At 56.6% G+C, this 27,248-nt stretch overlaps 2 protein-coding genes across 9 annotated transcripts in view; one reads left to right on the forward strand and one right to left on the reverse strand.

Annotated features, from left to right (window-relative positions):
* The window catches only part of FRMD5 (FERM domain containing 5), a 51,534-nt gene extending 33,257 nt beyond the window's left edge, over window positions 1–18,277 (forward strand). The window contains exons 1-14 of one of the 8 annotated variants that reach the window (XR_015806612.1): window positions 1,438–2,445; window positions 2,863–2,905; window positions 3,624–3,702; window positions 5,868–5,965; window positions 6,356–6,479; window positions 7,156–7,243; window positions 9,539–9,627; window positions 10,149–10,212; window positions 10,669–10,760; window positions 11,668–11,742; window positions 12,451–12,519; window positions 12,641–12,829; window positions 12,894–12,965; window positions 12,996–15,345. Coding sequence is in view for 5 of the 8 variants with exons in the window: in XM_088172769.1 (XP_088028895.1) it covers window positions 2,044–2,445; window positions 2,863–2,905; window positions 3,624–3,702; window positions 5,868–5,965; window positions 6,356–6,479; window positions 7,156–7,243; window positions 9,539–9,627; window positions 10,149–10,212; window positions 10,669–10,760; window positions 11,668–11,742; window positions 12,451–12,519; window positions 12,641–12,747; window positions 15,405–15,979 (1,905 nt within the window). In the remaining 3 variants the exon portion in view is untranslated. Of the gene's footprint in view, window positions 1–1,430; window positions 2,446–2,862; window positions 2,906–3,623; window positions 3,703–5,867; window positions 5,966–6,355; window positions 6,480–7,155; window positions 7,244–9,538; window positions 9,628–10,148; window positions 10,213–10,668; window positions 10,761–11,667; window positions 11,743–12,450; window positions 12,520–12,640; window positions 12,830–12,873; window positions 15,346–15,404 lie in introns of those variants that run through there. The other 7 variants (XR_015806613.1, XR_015806614.1, XM_014887812.2 and 4 more) reach the window with 7 other exon arrangements.
* Window positions 18,278–18,548: 271 nt separating this feature from the next.
* WDR76 (WD repeat domain 76) lies at window positions 18,549–26,157 on the reverse strand. The gene is made up of 13 exons (XM_014887798.2): window positions 26,067–26,157; window positions 25,036–25,881; window positions 24,525–24,617; window positions 24,100–24,155; window positions 23,559–23,679; window positions 22,773–22,874; window positions 22,643–22,686; window positions 22,395–22,548; window positions 21,557–21,709; window positions 20,750–20,964; window positions 20,213–20,365; window positions 19,372–19,425; window positions 18,549–18,936 (listed from the first exon to the last, which is right to left on the reverse strand). Exons 1-13 carry the CDS (start codon window positions 26,133–26,135, stop codon window positions 18,684–18,686), a joined length of 2,313 nt encoding a protein of 770 aa, XP_014743284.2. The 5' UTR covers window positions 26,136–26,157; the 3' UTR covers window positions 18,549–18,683.
* Between the last annotated feature and the right edge of the window lie 1,091 nt (window positions 26,158–27,248).

The raw sequence follows: 27,248 nt of genomic DNA on the forward strand, positions 1-27,248 counted from the left end.
AGCCTGGCACGAGGCACCCAGCGTGTGCCAGCAGCTGCCCCTGGTCTCCCCGTCAGCCTGGGCACCCCAGGAGGCTGACCCCGAAATCCTTCAGCCGGACAGGAGTCTCATTTTATAAGAACATATAAAGATCCAAACATGGAATATTTAAGCTGGTGTTATGCAATGGGAGCTCTTTTAAGTCGTGATTTGTAAAGGCAGTTCAGATAATTTCCTGAAAGACCTTCTGCTAATGATTAATTTAGAATATGTTTAATTCAAGTTAGAGAGATCAAAGAGGGAGCGTTTTCCCTGTAATGCCATCCGTGGTTTCGCACTTTCACCAGATTCCAGGCGCTGGGGGGTGTCTGGTTTGTCCTTCCCTGCAATTCCTCTGTGGAAATGGCAGAGGGAAGCATCCTGCAAGGCTCCGTGCTGCTTTGGGACAGGGAAGGGAGAGGAGCCTGGAGCCCAGCCCGGGGAATTTGCTCTGGGAGCCGAGCAGGGACAGGATGGAGCTGGGGATGTGGGGCCAGCCCCTCCCTGCTGCAGCAGCGGCTCCGCTGCTCTGACAGTCCTTGGGGTCTGCCTGGGAGTGGTTATGGGGTACGAGCTCCATGGATCCTCTGCAGGGGCTGGGCTGCTCTGCTGGGCTTCAGCAGCAGCTCCAGAACCCCAGGGCTGGTTCCAGAACCCCAGGGATGGTTCCAGAACCCCAGGGATGGTTCCATAACTCCAATGCTCCCTCCAAGACATGGAGTTCCTGCGCTGTGTCTAGAGAAGAGCTGGGCAAGGGGCTGGAGAAAAGGAGGCTCGGGGGTCCCTGGTCGCTGTCCCCACTGTCCCCAGACCCCTGGCAGCAGGAGGGACCCTGAGAGGGGCCGGGCTCTGCTCCCGGGGAACGAGGAGAGGAGAGGAGAGGAGAGGAGAGGAGAGGAGAGGAGAGGAGAGGAGAGGAGAGGAGAGGAGAGGAGAGGAGAGGAGAGGAGAGGAGAGGAGAGGAGAGGAGAGGAGAGGAGAGGAGAGGAGAGGAGAGGAGAGGAGAGGAGAGGAGAGGAGAGGAGAGGAGAGGAGAGGAGAGGAGAGGAGAGGAGAGGAGAGGAGAGGAGAGGAGAGGAGAGGAGAGGAGAGGAGAGGGAACGGCCTCAGGCTGTGCCAGGGGCCATGGGGATGACATGTCAGGTTGGACATCGGGAAAACCCTCCAAAGGCTGCCAAGGGCAGGGCTGGAGAACCTTTCCCTGCAGGGATTGAAAGCCTGGCTGTGGCACTTGGGGGCACGGATTTGTGATGTCCTGGCAGAGCTGGGGATGGTTGCACTCCATGGTCTAGGAGGACTTTTCCTCCCTCAGTTCCCGTGATTTACTTCGGCTCCAGGAGAGCTCCGGGGCCCTGCAGAGCCGGGACGGGCACAGCCCCAGCCGGGATGGGCACAGCCCCAGCCGGGACGGGCACAGCCCCAACCGGGTCCCCGCATCCCCCTGGCACTGCCAGCCCAGGGCACGGCGTCAAACTCTTTATTTCCAGCCAGTGAAACTCTCTTTATTTCCAGCACAAACACCTCCCCGATGCGGCACCGAGCCCCGGGAGCCGCTTGATGCCGTCCCGTGGGGTTCCCCGTGGCAGTCTGTGCTGCTGAGCGGCTGTGTGATCAGATAACGCATTTATTTGATCGGATAATGCATTTATTTGATCGGATAAGGGATGTGCTCCGTGTACGTGTCAGGAATCGCTGCGTTCCCGGAGCAGCGCGGTGTCAGGAGCAGCCTTTGATCCGCCGAGATGCGCCAGGCACCGCTCGCACGGCGCCGTGAATCACTCGGGACTGCGGGCGCTGCCAGAGCCCAAATTCAGCCTTGATGACTCAAATGGGACAATCGCAACCCAGCAGGGGCTTGGCAGCCCCCAGGCGAACGGGGGCAGTTTTTGGGGTGTGGCGGTCTGTGTAAGAGCAGAGGGGGTCAGCAGCCACCGGCCGGGGCTGATCACACAAACCGACCTTTGTTTGGCAAAGCTGGGTGGGAACAGATGAGCAATAATAAGAAGCGGATCTTGCGGTGGAATAATGCTTTTTATCAGGGCTTTTTATCAGGGCGATGTTCTCCCCTGCTCAAGTGTGAAATTTCCTCCCGAGGAGGTGTCGGGACATTCCCGAGGCCTGGGGGTTTTCATCCCTCCTTATGGGGCAGAACTGACCCAGCTGCCCCTCGGGCGGGATGGGACACGGCTCCGGAGCTGGAAATGTCACCCGGGGAGCAGTGTGGGTTTTTCACTGTCCTTGGTGTCACTTCCCAAGCTGCAGAGCCCTCACACGCCCCCAGGCTCTGCCCCTGTGCTGTCACGGAGTCTCTTTGTCCTGCAGAGAGATGCCAAGGGCCAGTACCTGTTTGACCTCCTGTGCCACCACCTGAACCTGCTGGAGAAGGATTACTTCGGCATCCGCTTCGTGGACCCCGACAAGCAGAGGGTGAGAGGGAGCCGGTCCTGCCCGGGCTGGGGCAGCGGGGCTCGGGCTCGGGCTCGTCCTTGCAGCTGCAAAGCGGAGCGTGGGGCAGAGATGTGGGACACGATGGGTGCCGGCAGTGCCGAGGGGCTCTTCCCCAGCCAGGGGGGCTCTGGGTGCTCCGTTCCTTTGCCCAGGGGACAGGGATCTGCTCCCGGCAGATGTCCCCAGGGGTCTGGGATGTCCCCAGGGGTCTGGGATGTCCCCAGGCTGTGGCAGCAGGATGTGTGTGCCGGAGCGGCTCTCCCGGCTCTGGGGACCCTGCCCGGGGTGTGCAGAGCTCAGATGATGCTGCTGCGGAGCAGAATCCTCCTCATCCTCATCCTCCCCACCTTGCGAAGTCATGGCTGTCAGACTTTCATAACTTTCTTTTCCTTTCAGCACTGGCTGGAGTTTACCAAGTCGGTTGTGAAGCAGATGCGGGGTGAGTGTTGCAGGTGGTCTGGGCAGGCTCCGTGCTCCTTCCATCTCAGGTGTATTCCCATTTTCTCCAGCCTGTCCCCTCTGGGTCCCAGCCCTTGTCCCAGGCTCCCCCAGAAACTGTTCTGGTGGGATCATCCCCTCCAGCCTCCATGGGCACCAGGACAGCAATGGTGGGGTGAGGGAGTGACATTTGGGAGTTGGTTGGGTGGCATTGACAGAGCCACTGGCACACTGCCACAGCTTTAGCAGGGACATTGCTCCTGCCATGGCCAAGTGAGGAGTGTCTGCCCCCCTTTACCCAGGGCAGTTTGGGGGAACAAGGCAGGTGAGACCCCGAGCAGGACCTGGCTCCAGCAGGGTGCTCCAGGGGTGAGGGTGTAGATACAGGAGCCCGGGAAAGCAGAGTTTTCCCAGGCCTTTCAAAGAAATCAGAGAGGAAAGAATTAATAAACAAAAGCTGCACCTGCTGTTGTTGACATTGCACGTGTGTGAGTCGAGATGTTTGGGTAAAAGCAAGAGGTGTTGCCTTCCTTGGACCAATGGGCTGACTCTGTCCTCGGGTCAGTGTTCTATAAAAATGTGTAGTTCTGCAATAAAGAAGCTTCTTGTGCCCCTGAGAGGAAGCCGTGTCGCTGGGTCTCCTTTCACTGCTCCTACAGCAACAGCGACATGAGGGGACAGCCCTGCCCTTGGTGACACGGTGTCCCTGCTCTCTGCAGCCCAGCCTCCCTTCACCATGTGCTTCCGTGTCAAGTTTTACCCCACGGACCCCGCGGCGCTGAAGGAGGAGATCACCAGGTGAGCAGGGGCAGCACGGGGGTCTGGCTGGGCCAGGAGCACAAGGACAGGCTTGGGTTTGCAGCCAGGAAACAGCAGCAGCCTTTGGGATTTCCCAGCCAGCCCGGATGCTTTGGGATTGTTCCTGCTGTGGGGGAAAAGCTCAGGAGTCCCCACCTGGAGCTTGGTGGGGAGCACAGGCTGAGGGTGCCCAGAGCAGCCCTGGCTGCCCCTGGATCCCTGGGAATGCCCAAGGCCAGGCTGGACATTTGGGACAATGGGAGGTGTCCCTGGCATGGCAGGGGTGACACTGGGTGGACTTTAAGGTCCTTTCCTGCCTGGAGCACCCCTGGGCCGGTCTCTGGGTGCAGTCAGTTCCAGTCCCACGTTCCAGGGCACAGCATGGCCCTGGCTCTGTCACACGGTCACTGCTGCTCGGGCTCCTCCAGAGCCGGGCACTGGTGCCCTGTCCCAGCTCGGGCTGTCCTCACTGAGCCCGGTCTGGCTGGAAGGGTTGGAGTGTCCCAGGTCCCCTGAGGTGCCCTGGGGGCAGCGAGCCCTGTCCCTGTGACATCAGGAGTGTGGGGTGAGGAGCTGCCATGGACAGCCTGACTGAGAGCTCAGCCTGACTGAGAGCTCAGCCTGACAGAACAGCTGAGAGCACAGCCTGACAGCACAGCCTGAGAGAACAGTCTGACTGACAGAACAACCTGAGAGAACAGCCTGACTGACAGCACAGCCTGACAGAACAGCCTGAGAGAACAGCCTGACAGAACAGCCTGAGAGCACAGCCTGACTGAGAGCTCAGCCTCTCAGAACACCCTGACAGCACAGTCTGACAGCACAGCCTGACAGAACAGCCTCTCCTGAGTTTCTATCTTTAGGGGTTCTTCATGCTGCTCTTCCTGCCGGCAGGAAGGACACACAGAGCCCGTGCAGAGCAATCCCAGCAGCTCTGGAGCACGAGCTGTGGCTGTGGATCCCAAACAGCCCCGGGTCAGCCCTGCCTGGGCTGGAGCTTCTGGAGGGTTCTGAGCTGGCACCTTCTGTGGGGACACCTGAGAGCCCCTTCCCCGAGACCTGAGAGGGATTTTGGACAAGGTTTTGCAGTGCTCAGTGCCAGGGCAGGCTGAGGGGGGATGTGGAAATTCTCGGCCAGGGTGGGGAGCCCCTGGCACTGGAGCAGCCTGGGCTGGTGTGTCCCTGCCCATGGCAGGGGCTGGAATGCAGAGAAGAATTTCCTCCCAAACCTTATCTAACTGTGCCTTCTGACACCCCCCAGGGCCAGGCTGAGGGGAGCTGCCCCTGCTTGCAGCCCTTTGAGCTGTGCCTGCAGCTGCAGCTGGAACTCGGGCTTAAATTTCACTTTTCCCTGGACTGAGCCCACTTTAATACCGAGATTTCTCTCTAATGTATTTTATCTGTGAAAATTAATGGTTTGCCTCATCATAAACTCAGATTTGAGCAATGAGGCATGACCAAGGACTGCAGAGTGCGAGTCTGCTTATTTAAATTTATTTCTGAGCGTTCCATTTTGCTCCTTCACTCCATGGCTTACGTTTCCCCAGCTAAAGGTTTTCCCAAATGCCACATGACGCAGCCCAAAATGTTACTCAGGTTTAAATTTATTGGGATATGCAATTTTTCCAACATGGTTTGTCCTTTCACTGGGCACAGAGACAGGGCTGGGGGAATCATCCCTGCCCAGGGCTGCTCATGGTGAGCACAGAGGGACGTGGGTGTGCACAGCAGGACCTGGAGGGACACAGAAAGTTTGGGAAGGGGGAAATCACGTTATGGGGGAGCTGAACATGCAGGGAAAATGCAGCAGGTGCTGGTGGGCTCTGGATGGTGAGAACTCCTTCAGAGCATCAGGCTGGGCTGGGGTTTGTGGGTCTGAGCCCAGATTGGGGCTGGGTTTGTGGGTCTGAGCCCAGACTGGGGCTGGGTTTGTGGGTCTGAGCCCAGATTGGGGCTGGGTTTGTGGGTCTGAGCCCAGTTTGGGGCTGGGTGTTTGGGTCTGAGCCCAGCCCTGGCCAGGCTCAGCCCAGCCAGTGCCGTGTGTGGTGAATGTGCTGCTGGCACAGAGATGTCAGAGCGAGTGTCTGCGTTTATTCCATGGCTAAATTGGCAGTTGGGGTGATTTAAGCTGTCCCTAACAAAGAGAACTCTCCTGCTGTGCCCAGGTACTTGGTTTTCCTGCAGATCAAGAGGGATCTGTACCACGGCAGGCTCCTGTGCAAGACGTCGGACGCGGCGCTGCTGGCTGCCTACATCCTGCAGGGTGAGGCACCAATTCCCTTCTCCTGCACAGGAGCCCTCCCAGCCCTGCCCTGGGAGCAGCCCAGGGCACCTGCAGCACCCCTGGCACCCTGCAGGGCTGGGGGAGGGTGGGGATGGGTGCTGGGCTCACCTGTACGGGGGGGATGATATCCCCAAGAGCCCCTGCCCGTTCCCCGTGCCCGTTCCCCCGCCTGCTCTCCTGCAGCTGAGCAATTGATAAATCTGGGACAGTGACTCTCTGCTGCCAAACACAGAATTAACTGGGGGCAGTGAATGCTGACGGACAATCCCTCCCAGGGGAATCAGAGCGGGGTCGGGGCGGCTCCAGGCTGGGGATGCACTCTGTGCTCTGCTCCTGCTGCTCTGCCCCACTGGAGCTGTCTCCCACCAGCTGAGATCGGCGACTACGACCCAGGGAAGCACCCAGAAGGTTACAGCTCCAAGTTCCAGTTCTTCCCCAAGCACTCGGAGAAGCTGGAGAGGAAAATCGCGGAGATCCACAAGTCAGAGCTCAGGTAGAGGAGCTGAGGGGTGGGTGGAGCTCAGGGCACTGCTGGGATTGTCCCTGTCTGGGATTTTCACTCAGGTACAGGAGCTGAGGGGTTGGTGATGCTCAGGGCACTTCTGTCCCTGTCTGGGATTTTGGGGAGGAAAAATCTGAGCCCTCATGTGTCACATCCAGCTGGGACCTGCTCCAGCCCCAGCCAGCACAGCCCAGGGATGGGGACAGTGACCCTGACAAACCCCTCCTGCCCTGAGACCTCTCCAGTGAGGATTGGGGACCATCAGCAGCCCCCATCATACCCTGGCACTGCTGGGGCCTCTGGAGCTGTGTCCTGAAGGGTTCCCAGGCAGGGAACTGGATTTAATTTCCCAAAACCCCATCAGAGCTGTGTCCCTGTGTGCCAGGGGCCGCTGCCTTCTGCCACCGAGCTCCCCTCGCCCTCCCCCCATGAGATGTTTGTGCTGCAAGCAGGGAATTCATCCCCACATTTTTCAGGTGCCTTTGAGCCTTCCCCGTGCTGCCAGCTCAGCACCACTGGCTGCTCAGTGGCTCCTGTGGGTGCTGAAAAATCTGATGGGGATGTGCTGTGGCTGATGCTCCATCGCTGCCGCGATCCCTGGAGCTGCCTTTCCCCTCCCTGCCTGCCATGGAATTTTGGGTTTTTTCCCTGTTTTTCGCTCCTGCAGTGGGCAGACACCAGCTACTTCAGAGCTGAATTTCCTCAGGAAAGCGCAGACTCTGGAGACCTACGGGGTTGACCCTCACCCATGCAAGGTAAAGCAGCTCCTGAGGCCGTTCCCGGGGGGCTCCTGGGGTTGGGGTCCTCTCTGTGGCCAGGGGTGACACTGAGGAGCCGGGCACTGTCCCAGGTGTTTTGTCACCTGCCAGTGGCTCTGGGGCTGTGCTGGGGTCACCAGCCTTGGCCCCATCCCTGGCCAGTGTGAGAGCACCAGTGTAGCCCTGGGAAGGGCTTTTAACCCTTTAAGTGCAGCAGAAATAGGATGCACAGCTCCACGGTTGTTTTTTATGATAGAAAGGAAGAGCCAAGTTTATTCAGGAACACGCTTGGTTTTATGGCATGGCTGCAACTCCCAGAGTAGAGAAAAGGAGATTGGTTCAGAGAGAAGACACCCCATGGCCAGGCCTGGGCACACACCACAACAGGGCTTCTCTCTTGGTATTAATTCCTTTTTATTTTGACCAAATGATCACCCTGGGAGAAATTCTCCCTGGCCTTGAGCTGGAGCAGCTCATGGGCTGGGAACAGAGCTGAGAAGCTCCAGCCTGGAATATTTTTCAGGCTGTAATTTTCTTACTTTCTCAGTATATGTGTCCCACACACCAGGGCAGTGGGGAGGGCTCTGAGACCCCCCCAGGGTACCAGGAAATCCAAATGAAAGCCACAGGGAAGGTTCTCAGTGCAGCCAGCTGTGCCAGGGCTGCATCCTCTCCTGCATTAATCTGCCAGCCCTGAGCCCTGCCCATGCTCCAGTTTGCTGCTGGATTTGCTCTTTATTGACTGAGGAAGTCGCTGCATGTGGCCCCTCTGGTCCCTGTAATCCCATCACGTGCAGATGGATGTGGGACACCAAACAAACAGAAAATTCTCCTCCCAGGCAGTGCCTGTGCTGGGGCTTTTCCCTGGATTTGCCACATGAACTCAGTTGCAGTAAATTGGGGGTTTCCCGTTTTTGGGCAGTTTCTGGGTACCCAAGAGGTTGCTTTGCTCTGAATTCCCTCTGAAGCAGTGTCTTGCCAGCAGCCACCACTGGTGACCTTTGGAGTCAGGAAATTGCCAGCCTGGCACTCCAAGAGCCTTTTGAACATATTTGATTTACACTAATTAATGTTCTTAGAACAGCTAAGGACAAACATACTCACTTGTCTGTCTATCAGCAGAACTCTGCCTAATCCATCAAGAGCTGCTCTTAAAGGACCTGGAAACCAAAATTTATTAATTAAATGAAGCCGATTCTGTTTTTCCTTCTCCAGTGGATCACGGGGAAGTTTGGATGAGGGGTTGTTCCCTCTGCCCAGCCATCCCCAGCTCAGAGTCCCTTCACTCAACCCTCTGAAGTTTCCATGGTTCTCTCATGGCAGTTTCCCCAAAAAACAACAAAAAAAAGAAAAATCTTCCCTTCTCACCTGAGCCTGGGCTGTGCTTGGGACTGGTTTTTGTGCAATGCCTGTAGGAATGTGTGTGTGACACAACTTCAGGCCTGGCACAGAGGGATTCCCGTTCTGACATTTTCACATTTCCAGAGTCCAGCCTGGCCCTGCATTCCCCGGGCAGGGCAGGAGGGTCCCTGAGCCCTCCCCTCCCCTGGCATTGGCTTCAAGGCTCTCATTAACGGCTGGGGCTGGGCTGGCTCGGTGCCACCCGGGCTGGGCAGGGCTCCGAGGGAGGGAAGTGCAGCTCGGGGTTATCATGTTCTGGCTTAATTGCTATATTTAATATTTATATATTTAGGACTCGGACGTCAGAGATCCTTGTGGGTCCCTTCTGACTCAGGGTATTCTGAGATAATATAATAAATAACCATATTAAACTATATATATTATATATATATACATATATACATTATTATATTAACCAAATATACTTGGTTAATATTATAATAATAACCATATATAATATTATATATGTTCTATATAACCAAATAGAGAATTAAAATATAATTATATATTTGGCCAATATGATCAATATATTTGGTTAATATTATATATGAACCAAATACATTGCATATATCTATAGAATATACATATATATACACATATACATATATATGTATATATACATATATATAGTGTAGTATAGTTACAATATATAAATAATTTATAATAAATAAAAATATATAAAATATATAAAAAACAATAATTAAATAATAAATAAACATTAGTTGCAACAACTACACCAATGTATTATATTAATAGAAGAAATTCTATCTATGTCAATGCAGAGGACACCAGGTAAGTGTGAGACCCTGCTGGCACCCCGGGGTGCAGTGCCCGGCTCTGGGGCCAGCCCAGCTGTGCCGGTGGCCACCAGCCCTGGCTGTTGCCTTGCAGGACGTGTCTGGCAATGCAGCGTTCCTGGCCTTCACCCCCTTCGGCTTCGTGGTCCTGCAGGGCAACAAGAGAGTTCATTTCATCAAGTGGTGAGTGCAGCTCAGGGCTGAGCTCCCTCCAGGTGCTGGGTTCCCCCTGCAGGGTCCTGTCCTGCCCTGGGCACCCCCCAGGTGTGGGCACCACCCAGAGCTGCCCCAGGCTCGTTGTTCTCTACGTTTGTCCCCGTTAAACTTCACCATCCCCATGGCAGCCACATCCCGAGCCCCCCCAGCCCCCGTGAGCCCCCCCCCCAGCCCCCGTGAGCCCCCCCAGCTGTCCCTGGCTCAGTTTGCCCGGGTTTGGCCGCTGTGCCCCTGGCACTGGTCCATGGGATGAGCCCCCTCTGACCCTCAGCTTCACCCCGGGCTGTTCCCAGCTCCAGCCACGGCTCTGTGAGCCAGGGCTGCTCTCACCAGCCTGCGGCCCCTCCTGGGGGGGAAAACAGCTCTGGGAGCTGGGTGGGCTCTGGGGTGGGCTCTGGGCTGGGCTCAGGGCTGGGCTGGGCTGGGCTCAGGGCTGGGCTGGCTCTGGGCTCCCCACAGCTCCCACCTGCCTGTCCTCGCCCCTGCAGGAACGAGGTGACCAAGATGAAATTCGAAGGGAAGACTTTCTACCTGTATGTGAGCCAGAAGGAGGTGAGTGCTTGCCCTCCCCGTGGCACACCCTGGGCACGGAAAAGGGTTCTCTGGGCACAGCAGCTCCGTGCAGAGCTGGGCTCACCTCCCTGTTCCTGCTGTGCCCAGATCTGGGCCCTGGACCCCGCAGCCCCCCTTTGCCCCTCCCTCGGGATTATTCCCAAGGCCATTCCTTATTCATTGCCACCATCCCTCACCGTCAGCCACGGCACCTCTGGCTGGAATTTTTGCGGGTTTTTTTTGCGGGAATTTTTGTGGTTTTCTGGCTGCTCCCAAAGGCTGGGAGCAGAGTGGGAGCTGTGGCATGGAGCACATCCCCCATGCCGGGGGCTGCTCCAGGCTGATCCCTGATCCCAAATGGCCCCGGGGCAGGATCTGCCCCTCTCCAGCTCTGCCTGCTCCATTCTTTGTCTGTGGGATGGGCCCCACCCGTGACTCCCTGGCTTTCTCCTTTAGGAGAAGAAAATCGTTCTCACCTATTTTGCCCCGACACCAGAAGCCTGCAAACACCTCTGGAAGTGCGGCATCGAGAACCAGGCTTTCTACAAGTGAGTGTTGCTTTGTGGGGTGTCCTGCAGCCCCCGTGGGTGGGTGCCCACCTGTGGGCTCCATCCAGGCCCCAGGGTGGTCACTGGCCATGTGGCACCTGGTCCCAGTGGCCCTGGCAGAGCCAGCAGCCACCAAAATCACCGGTGCCCCTGGATGGGGATCCCTCCTCTCCCAGCCCCCCTGAGCTCATCCCTCTGCAGCAAACTTCCATCAGGAAATTATAACTAATTATTTGGGATGAAGCTGGCATGCCAAGCAGCACCGTCCTGCTCTGCCATACTTAACCCAGGCCTCTTTGTGCTTTGTAATGAGTTTTATTTTAATCAGCAAGCTGCGAGACAGAGCATGCGATGCATTCCCACCGGGAATTCTGCAATCAGCAGCTGCAATCAGCAGGTTTCACTCCTCATTACATGAACACGAAATGAAATTGCAATATTGCTTTACAAATCTCTCTGTGATTAATTGTGGCACTGAATCACGGCTGGTTGTGCACCCATGCTGGACCAGGGGCAGGGCTGAGGAGCTACTGGGCATTCCCGGGGTGGGATCAGCTCCTGTGGGATGGGATCAGGTCCTGTGAGATGGGATCAGGTCCTGTGAGATGGGATCAGCTCCTGTGAGATGGGATCAGGTCCTGTGAGATGGGATCAGCTCCTGTGAGATGGGATCAGGTCCTGCAGGGTGGGATCAGCTCCAAGCCCCTGCAGAGCCCTTGGCACTGGGGCTGTCCTGGACACACTCCCCTGGGCTGGGGTGTCCCACTGGCCAGTGCCACCACCAGGGCCAGCAGCGTCACTCCTGGTGACATTGCCACCTCCAGGGCTCTGCTCCTGTCACCTGGGCAGGCTCCCAGGGCCAGGCCAGCAGGGCAGGGCTCTCACACAGCTCCTGGTGCTGTTGCAGGTTGGAGAAGTCGAGCCAGGTGAGGACGGTGTCCAGCAGCAACCTGTTCTTCAAGGGGAGCCGCTTCCGCTACAGGTGAGGGCTGGCAGGGGCTGGGGGGTCACTGTGTGATCTGTGGGGGTGTCACAGCTGTGGGGGTGTCACTGTGTGAGCTCTGGGGGTGTCACTTTGGGGCTGCAGCAGCCCAGGGACATCTGAGGCTCTTGCAGAGATCCCCCATTGCAGCACTGACCCCACCAGGCCACCTCTGCCTCTGTGTCACAGAGGCCACCCCTGTCCCCAGCCTCACAGGAGAGGTTTTGGAGGGACAGGAGTGGAGGGTGGGAGGTTTGGGGGTTGAGAAGAACAAGGTGTGGAACAAATCTCCACTCTACCTAAATTCCTGTACTGAGCAAGAGCCTGGACCTGGGACCTCGTGTCTGCAGGATAAGACACCCCAGAGTGTCCCCAGCAGTGTGGTGACACCACAGTGCTGGCACCTCCTGGCTGGCATGGGAGGACCTGGATGCCCGTGTTGTGTCCATCTCAGCTGAGGGGAGGTGACCCCTGGTGTCCAGCATCCCATGCCAGAACCAGCAGCAAACTCTGGTGGCAGAGCTGTCAGCCCAGCCCTCCGAGCTCCTCCATCGCCCCATTCCTCTGGAGAAAACATTCCTGCTTTCCAAAACATTCCTGCTTCCCCTGGAGCTGCCTGGGGAGGGGCCCAGGCTGGGCACGGTGTGCCCACGTGGCTGCCAGGGCTGTGCTCTTGTCCTCACCTCTGCTGCTCTGCCCCACCTGCAGCGGCCGTGTCGCCAAGGAGGTGATGGAGTCCAGCGCCAAGATCAAGAGGGAGCCCCCCGAGATTCACCGGTGAGAGCTGGGCAGGAGCTCCAGGGGTGGGAGTGTGGGGTGGGGGCACGGCCAGGGCACTGCTGTGTGCCCAGGTGGGAGCAGGTTGTGTCCTGACCCTGTCCCCTGTCCCTGTCCCCAGGGCCGGGCTGGTGCCCAGCAGGAGCTGCCCGTCCATCACTCACGGCCCCCGGCTCAGCAGCGTCCCCCGCACCCGGAGGAGAGCAGTGCACATCTCCATCATGGAAGGTAGGGCAGGGGCACGGGGGGAACACACACCTGAGCATGTACACACACAGGTACACACACACCTGAGCACGTACACACACACCTGAGCACGTACACATACACCTGTGCAGATACAGACACACACAGGTACACACACACCTGAGCACGTACACACACACCTGAGCACGTACACACACACCTGTGCAGATACAGACACACACAGGTACACACACACACAGGTACACACACACACAGGTACACTCACACAGGTACACTCACACACATACAGCCTCAGTGCCTTGTCCCCAAAAGCTCCAGCTGCTGTTTTACCTGGCTGGAGCAGTGAGGCTGCTCCTGCCCATCCGTGCTGGGGCTGTGAAAAGGCAGAACACTGAGAGCAGCTGTGCAGGTCCCCCAGGGCTGGGGACATGCTGTGGGTGGTGGCTGTGTCACCTGCTGGTGACAGCAGTGTCCCACTCCCTGTGACACGGCTGTTCCTGCTCCTGCACGGGCTGCGGGGCCAGCACAGCCACCCCGTCCTGGTCCTGGTCCCGGGATGTGGGCAGGGACAGGGACTGTCCGCCCCGAGGGGCGGGATCTAATCCCACCAAGGGATCCCGGGGCTGTGGGCTGTGCCAGTTTTGGGGATGGCAGCAGACAGGGTCACCTCTGTCACCCAGTTAGATGTGACAGTCTGTCCCCGACATGCTGTTGGGAAGCAGCCAGAGCATGAAATCACCTCCCACCATAAATCACCCCGAGCTGGTACCACCCCTTTGCTTTTCCTCACTCTCACTTCAGCTCGGTCCCGTGGGAATGAGGTGCCCAAAATAGTTGTGACCCCAGGGCGGGCAGCAGTGCCACTCGCAGAGCTGTGCCCGCACTCCCCGTGTCCCTGTGCCACGGCCACCATGGTGAAGTGCCTGGTGAAGATCAAAACCAGGGTCAGCGTCCACCTGTGGCTCATCAACCACTGCTGCCGGGGGGTGCGGGTGCGGGTGCTGGCCCTGGGGCCGCGCCTGCTGTCCCGGGCCCTGGGCATTCTGCCTCTGCTCCCGGCTGGCCCCAGCCTTGGCCACGATGGGGACCCACCTGTGCCAGGTAATGCCCTGGGGACCCACCTGAGCCAGGTAACACCGTGCCGCGGGGCTGGGATCTCCTGCAGTGTCCACGGGGCAGGGACTGTGGTCCCCATAGCCAGCTGGGATGCAGGAATGTGGGATGCAGGATATGGGTCCCAGGGAGTGAGCTGGGGTCTCTGAGGCTGGCTGGACTCCAGGCTGGTATTACCACAGTGGTGGTGGGGCTGGACTCAGATTCCCAGGATTTTCTGGGTTCTGCTGTCGGTGCTGTGGAACTGGTGGCAGGAGGGTTTGGGTCTGGGGCCAGCAGTGCTGTCACTGTGCTGATGAGCCCCTCAGTGGCTGTCCCCCATGTTGGGGACACAGTGGGTGCCATGGGGAGCATTCCCATGAGAGGGGAGGGTGCAGAGCTGGCAGGTGAGAGCGAGTTCCCTCCTCACTGCCCGGGAGCTGCTCACACTGCACCGGGCTGGGCTGGAGGCATCCGGCCCCGGGAGGCTGCAAATCCCCGGGAATGCACGGGATGAGCTCCGGGTGCTGCCCTTCACCCTCGGGCAGCCAGGACAGGAGGTGACAGCGTGTCGAGGTGCTTTAGTGCACTGTGCTCTCCCCTGGCCAGCCCTGTCCCTCTCCAGCCGCCGACAGGGTGGCCCTGGGGACCAGCAAGTCCCCACCGTGACCTTCAGACACCCTCCCTGGAGCTGGGGCCACTGCTGGGGCAGAGCTCCTATCCCCTCACCCCCTGCCAGGACACCCATATGTGTGTGGTTTCTGAGAATTTGGGGATTTGGAGGAGATGTTGGTAGGGGCAGGAGTTCCTTGGCACAAAGGACCAAAGCTCAGCCCGGTGCGGGGCTGGCACAGGGGCTGGCACGGGGGCTGGCACAGGGGCTGGCACACAGCTCCTGCCGCGGCTCCGACTCGTGTGTGAGCCAAGTCAAACTGTTGGTGTGTGGTGAGCTGAGAGCAGCCTGTGCTGCAGGGGCTCCGGGACATCTCCCCCCGTGTGCTGGGGGACACCCACCAGAGCAGCACCTCCCTCTCTTCGTGCACCTCCCACCCGGGCTTCTCACCATTCCCACCCATCCCTGCACTCCCCAGTTCGTTCCTGCCAGAGGCACAGGGGCCCCAAGCACTGCGGGCAGCTGCCAGGGGCACTGTCACTGTCACCAGGGCCCTGTCACTGTCACTACAGGCACTGTCACTGTCACCAGGGGCCCTTTCACTGTCACCAGGGGCACTGTCACTGTCACCAGGGCCCTGTCACTGTCACTACAGGCACTGTCACGGTGATCAGAGGCACTGTCACTGTCACCAGGGCCCTGTCACTGTCACCAGGGGCACAGTCACTGTCACCTCGGGGCAGCCACAGCCCGCGGGTGCGTGTGGTCGCTGCGGATGAGGCCGGGCCCTGCAGAGTGAAGGGGCTGCAGGTCCCCAAGGACCAACAATAACAAGAAGAAGCGACCCGGGGCAGCCGCGCTCTGTCCCCACGGGGGACACCGGGGCAGGGCAGTGCGGGAAGCTCCCGGCTGTGGAGAGGGGACCCCTCTGCACCCCGCTGAGCCTCCCCCTGTCCCTGCCCTGTGTCCCCAGGCCTGGAGTCCCTCCGTGACAGCGCCCACTCCACGCCGGTGCGCTCGGCTTCCCACGGCGACGCCTTCGCGGGTCCCGGGCGGAGCGGCCGCGCCGAGAGCAGCGAGCGGGTGGCCGTGATCGCCGACGAGAGCTACAGCCCCGCCGACAGCGTGCTGCCCACGCCCGTGGCCGAGCACAGCCTGGAGCTGATGCTGCTGTCGCGACAGGCCAACGGGGCCCCGTGCAGCATCGAGGAGGAGAAGGAGTCGGAGGCGGGCACGCCGGCGGCAGAGGCGGAGGGCGAGCTGCGGGCGCTGTGCCCGGGCACCGCCGGCCTGGGGCCGGCACAGGCCCAACAGGTGAATAAGTTTCTTTTAAGTGTCCTCCGTTTGCTCCTTGTGACAGTTGGACTCCTCTTTGTTTTGCTCCTCCTCCTGATCGTCCTTACCGAGTCCGACCTTGACACTGCCTTTTTCCGTGATATCCGCCAGACCCCAGAGTTCGAGCAGTTCCATTACCAATACTTTTGTCCCCTCAGGCGATGGTTTGCCTGCAAGCTCCGCGCCGTGGTAAACCTGCTCATTGACACCTGAAGGCAGGAGGCGGCACGGGGGCCCGGAGCTGCGGCGGGAGCCGCCGGGCACTCACTAACCCTCCCCTCCCGACACACAGCCCGGCCGGCCCAGGAGGGGCTGCCCGGGAGGAAGAGGAGGGTGGGCGCAGCCCCCGGAGCCCCCTCCTCCCCGTGGCCACCCCCGGAGCCCGCACGGCACCTCCCGTCCCGACCCCACGACTTGGGAAGCACCGAGCAGAGGGGGAGTTCACTGCTCTGCCCGCCCCGGGCTGGCGGGGCCGTTCCGCAGGAGCTTTAGCAATGGTGCTACTGAGGTTTAATTTAACACTCGTGTACTGTTCCGGTATCCAATCCGCACTGTGCCCGCCGCCCCCGCCCTCACCAAGCGCTTGGCAGAGCCCTCCCTGCTCAGCGGAGCCTCCTCCGAGGTGACACCGGGCCCCCGTCCCCGCAGCCATCCGGAGCCCTCGCCCTGCTGCGGACTCGGCCCTTCGCCACTTTTTTAAAGCCTTGAAGCATCGCTGCTCCCGAGGGCAGGGGAGCATGGAAGCCAGGGGCCAAACCTGGCGTGGAGCTGTAGTGACTGTGTCAGATTTACTGGGATGACCTTTACCCTCCGCCAGTTGTACCTGTTTTGTAAAAAAAAAAAAAACAAAACAAAAAAACAAAAAAAAAAAAACCAACCAAGCAAAAAGAACAAAAAAAGAAAAGAAAAGAGACATTTCAAGGTCTATTTTAACAAGGAAATGCTATTTTGTTATCAAATCTAATCCAGTCTTTTTTTACTTTTTGGATGGGGTGACCATGGGTGCCAGGACCCAGCGGCTCCCAGTGAGCAATGGTTTGAGTGAACATGGAACCCAACACCAGCCAGGCCCTGCTGGGTTTGGGACAGAGAAGGAGCTCTGGGTTTGGGACTTTTCCCAAGAGGACTCAAGTTCAGAAGCGCAGGTGACACTGAAGAAGCCAATGGACACCTTTAGCCCTGACTGGTTGAGTGCAAGTCCATAAAGCCAAGTCATGGCACCGGTGACAACCCCCAGGACTGTTGGTCACCAGGAGCAGCAGCCCATCCACAGGGAGCAATAACAGCCAGTTCTGGTTAGCTTGGGGTGACGAGTTGGACATATCAGGAAAAAAAAAAAAAAAGAAAAAAAAAAAGGTAAAAACAGTTGAGCAAGTTTAATTTCATCTCAGGGAGAGATTTTTCTGTAAGCTGGGGCCATACCTGCAGTTTTACAAAGCCTGATGTCCGCGTTGTGTTTGAGCATCCAGCACCCAGCGCAGGGCGGGACGGGGGGGACGTGGGGCACACGGGCTCCTGGTCACTGCAATAAGGGGAGAGGTCCCGTGGGGGCACAGCCCCCTGCCCAGGCCATGGCCCAGCACAGCACAGGCACGAGGAGGGGCTGGGGTCCAGCCCTGGCTCCAGAGCAGGGCAGGAACCCCGGGAAGGCTCCAGGAATCCTCCGGGAAGGCTCCAGGAACCCCCCCGGGAAGGCTCCAGGAATCCCCAGGAAAGGCTCCAGGAACCTCCCCGGGAAGGCTCCAGGAACCCCCTCGGGAAGGCTCCAGGAATCCCCCGGGGAAGGCTCCAGGAGGTGGAGTGATTTTTTTTTACATGATAATCCTGTTTTATGCAACATAGCAAAAGTAACTCTTAGTGTAGTGTTCCTACCTCAGCCCATAGCGCTGATGTTTCTATGCAGTTGTGCTCGTCCCGACGCTGACATTTTTTACCCCGGGTTAACGCTGCAGTGTCGTCCTTCCTCCTCCTCCTCTTCCTCGCCTCACTGCAATGTTCTGTGTGATGTGACAGCACAGCTCCATCCTCCGAGCCCCCACCTGGGGCCTCTCCCCGTGGCTTTCCTCGGGTAAGGCTCTGTGCCAGCCCCAGGTCACCTGTGCCGTTGTCACCCAGCGTTTTTCTGCAGAACCACGAGAATTGGTGATTTTCCCTCGTACGTTTCTCCCGTCTGTCCCAGACCCTGCCCTGTGTTTCAGGCCTTGTTAGTTTTACCCGTCTTTCTATCAAAATGTTGTTTCCATAGGTCCTGAGATCAGAAACCCATGAATCTCGTCCTAGCATACTGCATCTTTCAGCAGTAGACAGTAAAATACCTGACAATGTGAATTTCTTAGTTTTCATAAAGAAAACCTAGAGATTAACCTTTCATGTGCCAAATACTGTAAGTTACATCTTTTTTTCCTTCAAAATGTACCTTTTTCTACATATCCAATACCTTAGTTAGCATAAAATCATTGGTGCCATGAAAAGTATTTTTAAATTTAAATAAATATTTAAATATCATGAAAAGCAGAGTCGGGATGAGCTTTGTTGAGTGATTCTGATTTTTCTTTACTCGAGTGAACACAGCTCAAACTGTGAGGAATTTGGTCTTTTAGCAGCTTCTCACTGGAGTTAAGAGTTGCAGAGCTGCAGGTGAGTCCCTGGCACATCTCTGCACTCCAGGAGCAGTTTTACAAATGCACCTGGGAGTTTTGGGCCTCTCACCACAAGGAAGGCACTGAGGGGCTGGGGGGCTCAAGGATCACTTTTACTTCCATGGAAGACACAGGTGCCAAAGGTAGTTCAAACAGTTTATTTTAAGACTTTCAAAGTACATTTCTGTCCTGAGAAACAACAGTCAGCTTGGGAACTGCTCAAAATGGAATGAACAAAGTCAATGCAGAAAGGCAGAAAATAAAGATCTAAGGAACTTCTATTTGAACACGTGAAGGCGGCCACTGGAGTTGCCTCCCACCAGGATGTTCTGGCTCGGGTGGACGACGTTAATGGAGCACACGGAGGTCAGGCAGTCCCCGTTGTGGAAGGAGTGCAGCAAATTCCCAGTGTCCTGGAAGACCTGGATCTGCCTGGGCTGTGCCATGCTGCCCACCAGGAAGCAGTGCTCCTGCTTGGGGTCCCAGATGGCCCTGAAGCGGGTCAGCCAGCGGCCTGTGTTGTTGTTGTGTCTGCAAAGGAAGAGGAACGTTCCTCCTGGTGAATACAGCATTTCAATTGTCATTTATGTCCCATCTGCTCCCCTGCTTTTCAAACCTTCAGCACACTGGAGTGCTCGGATCCCTGCAGTGCATCCCTGCCCTGGGCTGGGCAGGATGGGACAATTCCAGAATGGCTTGGGTTGGGAGAGAACTTAGAGACAACCCAGTGCCTCCCTCTGCCAGGGCAGGGATATCTGCCACTGTCCCAGGCTGCTCCAAGCCTTCCAGCCTGGCCTTGGACATTGCCAGGGATCCAGGGCCTGCCCACCCTCCCAGGGAACAATTCCTTCCCCATATCCCCTCCATCCGTGCCCTCTGGCAGTGGGAAGCCATTCCCTGTGTCCCTGTGTCCACAGGAGCAGCCACGGCGCTGCCTTGGCCCAGGTGTGCTGTCCTCGTCCTCACCTGATGGAGCTGAGCAAGGTGACAGGGGATGACAAGGACGTGGTGTCGTAGACCCTGGGCACAGAGCAGATGAACACATGAACACCGTGACCCTGTGCTAAAACAGCCCTTCCCTCACCCAGAGCATCAGCTCCTGGGCCCAGCCTGGCCACAGGCAGCAGCAGCCCAGCTGGAGCCACTGCACGTGCAGGGCAACTGCAGCCCAGCCTGGCTGCCTGGAGAACCCAAAGGCCAGCCCAGCATCCCACCTGCTCCTCCACCCCACACCAAATCAGGTCATTACCTCAATTATGGTCACAAAGTAACCAGGAGGAAAAGAGCCTCTAACACAAACAACTCACAGCAGCTTAAATGATGAAAAGGTAGGCTGTTTACAGAAGAGCTGGTATCATCATTATTTCAAGTACCAGCTACAAACGAATTTAGTTTCTGAGCATTTTGTGTTTGTGTTCACCAGGCAGGTTGTGGCTGGCTGTTTTTGTGGGTTTTGATTTTGTTTGATTGTTTTTTAAAGATTAATAGTACCTGTGTATTTTTACTGTTAAATATCCTGAGGGAAAATGAGAATTAGATAAAAAACCAACCAGACCAAAAAAAATCATTAAAAACTACATAAAAAACGTTAGTGCAAGTAAATCTTTATCATTTTTTTAAAGTGATAAAGACACAAAGTTCTCAATGATGGGTCATGTGGAGAGATAGTAATAATAATAATAATAGTAATAGTAATAATAATAATAATAATAATAATAATAATAATAATAATAATAATAATAATAATAGTGACAATAAACTGCCCAGTCAGTATTGTCCATGAGGATCCTTCCTTCCACAGCCTTACCTCAGCTTGTCATCAGCACACACTGTGACCACCCTGCTGCCAGTGACAGGTGAGAAATAGGCCGAGGCCACACTTTTGGTGTGTCCTGTGAGAGAGCTCAGGGGCTTGTTCCCCTTGGCCTTCAGGTACCGAACATCAAAGACACAAACGTCCCTGCAAAGGCACCACAGACACTTGAGTCATTATCCTTCACTCACCAAACAAGCTCCAGAGTACAGCAGGCTGTGTGGGAGCTGGTTCAGAGCTTCAATATCCACTCAAATGGTGGCTCTGAGGGATTTTGGGAGCAGCAGAACCACCCCAACCAGCCCTCCATGAAGTCCCTCTGTGCCAAAGCCCACCAGGGCCCATCTGTCCCCGTTTGGTTTTGGAAATCAAACCAAATCCCACCTTAAATCCTGCTAAGGACTGGAAACTTGTTTTCTGAAAGGACTGAGACAGCTTGGACTGTAAATGGAGGCCGAGAAACTCCTCAGCCCCAGCTGTCCCCAGCACAGAGACCCCTGGGCAAACAAGCAGCTCCACTGGGCTACTTACACAGAGCCAGCAGCCAGGAAATAGTGTTTGTTCACAGGGTGCACGTGCACTGTCCGTGTCCTCCTGAAGCCAATGTCTGCAGAGAGCTCTGAGGACACCCCCGGGGTCCGTCTGTCCACCACAGCCACGGCCCCATCCCACTGACTCACGATGGCAGTGCAGGCATTCTCCTCCAGGAAGTCAAAGCAGGAGAAGTTTTCCTCACTCCTGCAGATCTGAGCCCGGGGAAGGTTAAATGTCACCATAACTAAAGGAAACAGCCACTTGTTCTAACACCCAAACACTCCCCGGGCTGTGGGTTTCATCCTTTCCCTTTTTAATTCCAAAAAAAAAACAAACCATGCAGCCCATGTGACAGCCTCACCCAGCCATAGGTAACTCTTCTGTGGAACAGGGATGCTTTCCACAGGGGAAATAATTAGGAGATAATTAACCATCCAAACCAGACCAGCAACAGCACACTCCAAACTCCCTGTTAAAGCTCCTACAAGGCACTGTCACCTCTGTGTTCCAGCAATCAAAGGGCTCTTGGCCTTGAGCACACACTGAGCAAGGATCAAAGATATCTTTCCCTTCTCCAGCGCTCCAGAAACTTTTAATCATGTACAGAAATGTAAACTTGGAAACCGGGAGAACCCAGGCTGCCACTGGGTTTTGGTGAGTAGCAAACATCTCCCTATTTATGTGATGTTAATCAAAGGTTGATTGACAAGTCCTTGTGGAAATAGAACCTCAACTTTCTTGTTAAGAAAACAACCAGATAATGACTTGGTACAAGCAGACTAAACCTTCCCAGCAGTGCCTCACCTCGTCAAAGACAGCCCTGGTGACATCAGCACAGCGCAGAGTGTCACTGCTGAGGGACAGCAGGTGAGCAGGGTTGCAGGGAGAGAAGTGCATGCAGCTGACCTGGAAGCTGTGGGGGATGAAGGTGTGGGTTCCCTCCTCAGACCCACAGCTCTGCAAAACAACAGATCCAACAGACACGGGTGCTGATCATTATATATAATAATATAATAATATAATAATAACTATAGTAACTTCGGTTAATGACTACAACTCTTCAAGCCAAACCTCTGGTTTTGGGATGTTTTTGGAGAAGGCAGAGGGTGCTGGGTGAGAGGAGACAACAGCACAGGTAATATGGACAGTGAGGCTGTTTCTGGTCCCTAATTATGGAAAGCTGCAATTAGTGCCACTGCAGCCACCAGCCCTGGCTCTGGACAGCAGCTCCTGGCTCGTTTTCACCCACACAGCTGGGTCCTGCTACCACATCAAAATATGGACACACTGGCTTACTGAGAGCTTCAGGCTGAATTACTGACCCAAACTGCATGAAAGCAGGATCTCTCCTGTCTTCTCTTCTAAATTCTGCATCATTTTGTTATTTTAAAAGAAACTGAACATGTCATTTTGGACCAAGTTCTGGTTGATCCCACAAAGACAACTCTGCTCTCAAACTTAGAAGAAAACCAGGCAGAGCAAAAGGGAAAGACATTCTGGCAACTCTAAATTTGACAACCACCAGGTATTATCCCTACCTTTCCTAGAATGGAAAAACCTTCAAACACTCTCATGAGCCTGACAAACTGCAGCTGTCCTGAACCACACACCTGTTCAGGTGAGGAGCACATCAACCACTCACCACATTCCAGAGGCCAAGGTGCCCCAGCTTGTCTCCAGCTGCCACAAGGATGGTGCTTTGGGAAGGGTGGATGGCCATGGAGCACACCCGGGCCTTCACCACCTTCCTGACGTTCTCCTCACTCAGCACCATGCTGCTCAGGCTCTCCTGGTACCTGCAAAACCAAAATGGCAACCACCCCCAAAAGGTTCATAAGGGCAGGAAGGGGGGCCAGACACCCCCAGTTTTGGCTGCTGTTTCCACATTACCTCTTTATGTCAGGTGTGCCCTGGTCAGCATGCTCTGTGTTCAGCTACAGACAGAAAGGAGATATTTAATCAAAATCAGAGCCCAGGTGAAATGACATTATCCAAAAATGACTAATTAGACTAATGATACCTCACTTATCCTCATCCATGTGCTCAGTAAGGCCTCTGTCCATTTACTGTTCTCTGCCTGATCCTCTGGAACCATGGGCAAAGGTCCAGCTGGAACCTGGGGCTGGGAGGACATTGGCAATTTTTGTAACTCAAACCAACTAAAACCACAAACAATGCGAGTTGGTATTTTCCCCACAGCAGACATTCTGAGAACACGCCTACAACAGGACAGGAAATAAACAGTAAAAACAGAAGGTGGTATCATAACCTTATTAAAAAGATCAAGAGAATTTCACTGGCAGCACAGACAAAGTGCCTCTCTGGGTTTCTTCCTCTCCTGATACTCCAGCAAGACCTCTATTACAGATTCCAATCTATTCTACAGCTCTATGGAAGATTTAAATTCCCATCTCTCAGAACAACATAGCTTTTACTTGTTGCCCCATCACTGCTTCAAAAAGATGGAGCATATTACCCAGGCAAATAAAACCAGCTCAGAAGTTACAGCGAAATAAAAACCAAAGTAATAAACCTTTGGATTTAAGGCTGCTCAGCTCCATGGGCTGTTGGTGTGGGATGCCTGACCTCAGGAGCCTTCTGTGGATCCCCAGGTGCACCCTGTCATCAGCCTGGGCCACAGAGCACTGCCTGGCTTGGGGTGAGACTCGGGGTGACAGAAGTGACCCTTCCTCACTGCCCCCGTGTCCCCAGCTCCCAAATGCCTCAGGGTCTGCAGTGCCCAGTGCCCCCATCAGTGTCACAGCAGTGGTTTCAGAAAGGTGCTGTGCACTCCCTCCCATCTTACATATTCCTCTGCTGCTGGCCGGGCAAGCGTCTCCAGCAAGGGAACGTCCAGCGGCTCCACCCGGAGCAGGCGCATGGATCGGCGCCGGGCTGGCTCATCCTCCACCTTCTTGGGCTTGGCTCTGCAAAGTGACAACACCTCAGCTCACAGCAGAGTCCCTGCTTAGTGACAGCCCCGAGGGCACAGACTGCCACCAGCCCCTCCTGGCCCTGCAGGAGGAATGGGCTGCTTTTCCCTTGAGCAACAAAACCACGAGCACTTTGCAATGCACGCACAGGTGCCACCCCTCTGCTTCCCTTCCCAGCTCTCCTCGTTCATTACCCACCCAGCCACTCACTCTCCCATCACACACTTTCTATTTTCTGCTCAGCCTGGCACTGTGTTGGCAAGGCCAAGGCTTTCTCCTCCACGTTCACTGGTTACCTTCTCCCTTGCACACCTTGGTCACGCCCTCTCTTTTTTCCCCCCACCTTTTCCCAACACTTGTTGTCATCCCACAATGAAGAATCGAGAATATAAATCTCACCTATTGTCATCTTACCTTTTAGTGATGTGAGATCGCCTTTTTGTTGTAAGTTGGTTAAGCCTTGCAGCTGACTTAAAGAGAAAAAGAGATTAATTACAGATAATGAGCATAAAGAATTAACCTGTATAAAATACAATTATGTCAAGGCAGCAAATGAACTTACTGCAATTATTTACAACAAGAAGAAAGAAACTGTGGTTGCCCCATCCCTGCAAGTGCTCCAGGCCAGGCTGGATGGGGCTTGGAGCACCCTGGTCTGTGGAAGGTGGAATGAGAAGGGCTTTGAGGTTCTTTCCACACATTCCAGGATCCTGTGATATTCAAGGCCTTCCTCATATCCAGCTGCCCCAGTGAGGAAAGTGTTTCACACCAGGAGGGATGACAGTGCAATTATGACACTTGGAAAGAGCATTTTGGTGCTATTTAGACCTTCTACAAACCTCATGCAGCTTTAGAGCAGCGAAGAATTTAGCATTTTCTGTAATGTTCTTTAGTCTTTTCCTTTCATAGGCTGATAGGTGGGAGTGTCCATCCTACAGAAAGAAAAGCCAGTTACTTTCCATCCTACAGGTACATGGCTGCAAGAGAGCTCCTAGGCTCAGGGAAGTGAGTCTCTAAACTGATTAAATTATTTTTATGTGGTCTGCTGTATTTGTAACAAATACAAGACCATACAAATTGCAGTGGTCATGGATCAACACCAAAAACTCCATACAGGTCCAGCCTGCTTTACAAAACTTACTCTGGCATTAACTGTATGAAGAGAACTGCATCAAAATTTTTAATAATGAAAACAATAGTGAAGAGACTCAATAAAGAACTTAAAATTTCAGTGAAAGGGTATAATGAAGTGGGACACTGCTAGCCAGAGGTTAAAAAAGAAGGGAAAAAACCTACGTACAGAAGAAAAGCACTTAAAAGCTCAAGTGATAACCGGGGCCGGGTACTCACCGGAACCGCGTCTCCGCCGTCGCTGCCATCGCTGTCCGCATCCCACAGCCCGTCCTGGCTGCGGGCACCAGAGCTGGGGCCGGCCGCGGAGCCGGGGGTCGCTCTGGGGCCGCTGTCGGGCTCCGGGCACGGCCTCTTGCCGGCCGGGGAGCGGGCACTCAGCAACCGCTTCTGGGCCCGCGGCCAGGCCGCCACAGGCAGCGGCGTCAGCAGCACCCGCAGCTGCCGGCCCGGCCCCGGCAACGCGCTCGGCTGGCGCTCGGCGGAGCCTGACGGGGACAACTCCTGCGGGGGAGAACAGGGCTCTGCGGGGCCTAACGGGGACAATTCCTGCGGGGCAGAGCAGAGCTCTGCGGGGCCTAACGGGGACAATTCCTGCGGGGCAGAGCAGAGCTCTGCGGGGCCTAACGGGGACAACTCCTGCGGGGGAGAACGGGGCTCTGAGGGGCCTAACGGGGACAACTCCTGCGGGGGAGAGCGGGGCTCTGCGGGGCCTAACGGGGACAATTCCTGCGGGGTAGAACGGGGCTCGGCTGGGCCTAACGGGGAGCACGCCTCAGGGGGAGAACGGCGGTTAGCGGGATCCGACGGGGGGCACTCCTCAGGGGGAGAACGAGGCTCGGCGGGGAACTCCTGCGGGGCAGAGCGGGGCTCTGCGGGGCCTGACGGGGACAACTCCTCAGGGGGAGAACGGGGCTCGGCGGAGAACTCCTGCTGGGGAGAACGGGGCTCGGCGGGGCCTGAATGGGGGAGCTCCTGCGGGGCAGAGCGGGGCTCGGCGGGGCCTGACGGGGAGCACTCCTCAGGGGCAGAAGGGGGCTCGGCGAGGTCCGACGGGGGACATTCCTGCGGGCGAGAACGGCAGTCAGCGGGGACCCGCGGCGGGACAGCCGGCACTGCCGGGCCCTGAACCCCGCCCGCCCCGCTCCTCACCTCCCCCGGTTTCTCCCCTCAGAGCCCAGCTCCTCTCGGGTCCCCTCCCATCTCAATCCCCGTCTCCCCCGGCCCCGGTGGTCCCCGCGACCCCGGACCTGCAGCTGCTGCCGGGTGTGCGGTGACGGCTCCTCGGGCTCCCGCGGCCCGGGCTGGGACAGCGCCATGGCGCGCGCGGGGCGGAGCGGCGCTTCCCGCCCGCACAGGGGGGCGGCCCGGCCGCCGCTCCGCCCGGCCCCTCGCCGCCGCGGGGCAGGGTAACCGCGAAAGGGCCCAGAAATCCCTCCCTGAGCGGATGAGGCTCTGGCACAAGGTGCCCAGGGCAGCTGTGGATGCCCCTGGATCCCTGGCAGTGCGCAAGGCCAGGCTGGACATTGGGGCTTGGAGCAGCCTGGGAGAGTGGAAGGTGTCCCTGCTATGGCAGGGGGTGGAACGGGATGAAGTTTAAGGTCCCTCCCAGCCCCAAGCATGAGGACTCTTTGCCCAGAAATAGCGGCTGAAATGCTCGGCTCCGGACAAGAGGGGGAAGGAAGAGCCCGTGTGGCCTGCCCGGTGGTGCGGGCACGGCCCTGAGGGCACAGCTGGGAGGGCACAGCCGCCCCTCAGAGCCCGGACTGAGGGAACAGCCTGAGGGCACAGCCCTGACTGGGGGCACAGCCTGAGGGCACAGCCGCCCCTCACAGCCGGGAGGGCACAGTCTGAGGGCACAGCCGCTCCTCATAGCCATGAGGGCATAGCCAGGAGGACACAGCCAGGAGGGCACAGCCGCCCCTCAGAGCCCTGACTGAGGGCAGAGCCCTTAGGGCACAGCCGCCCCTCACAGCCATGAGGGCACAGCCCTGACTGAGGGCACAACAGCCCCTCACAGCCACCGCTCAGAGCCTTTAGGGCACAGCCCTTAGGGCACAGCCGCCGCTCATAGCCATGAGGGCATAGCCATGAGGGCATAGCCAGGAGGGCACAGCCGCCCCTCAGGCCACAGCGGGCCCGCCATGGCTGGGCCGGCAGCACAGCAGGGCCAAGGGCAGCTCCCACACCCTGTGCCATGGCACTGACAAGATCACGGTTTAAAAAGAAAAAAAACCGGCTAACTGAAAGAAAAACCACACCCAGGGCAGGGTTAGGCACTCCCAGTGCCAGGATGTGGGGAGTCAAATGGGAAAGTAAAAACATTGCTTACCTTTTTCCTTCCCACCCTGCGCTTTCCAGAGGAGCAGCCCAGCTCTGCAGCAAGGACAGAGGAGCCACAGCTTTGGGGACGCACATTCCCCAGCATCTGT

The sequence above is a fragment of the Sturnus vulgaris genome, chromosome 13, assembly GCF_052056855.1.
Source record: "Sturnus vulgaris isolate bStuVul1 chromosome 13, bStuVul1.hap1, whole genome shotgun sequence".
Classification (NCBI taxonomy): domain Eukaryota; kingdom Metazoa; phylum Chordata; class Aves; order Passeriformes; family Sturnidae; genus Sturnus; species Sturnus vulgaris.

Excerpts from the sequence above, each read along its gene's own strand:
- WDR76 (XM_014887798.2), bottom strand. The coding sequence starts at position 26,135 with ATGGCGCTGTCCCAGCCCGGGCCGCGGGAGCCCGAGGAGCCGTCACCG. Across the intron at positions 25,882-26,066 it reads ACACCCGGCAGCAGCTGCAG|GAATGTCCCCCGTCGGACCT; the intron begins GTCCGGGGTCGC and ends TCTCGCCCGCAG. Across the intron at positions 22,875-23,558 it reads GGCCAGCAGCAGAGGAATAT|CCCCAGGTTCCAGCTGGACC; the intron begins GTAAGATGGGAG and ends ATGTCCTCCCAG.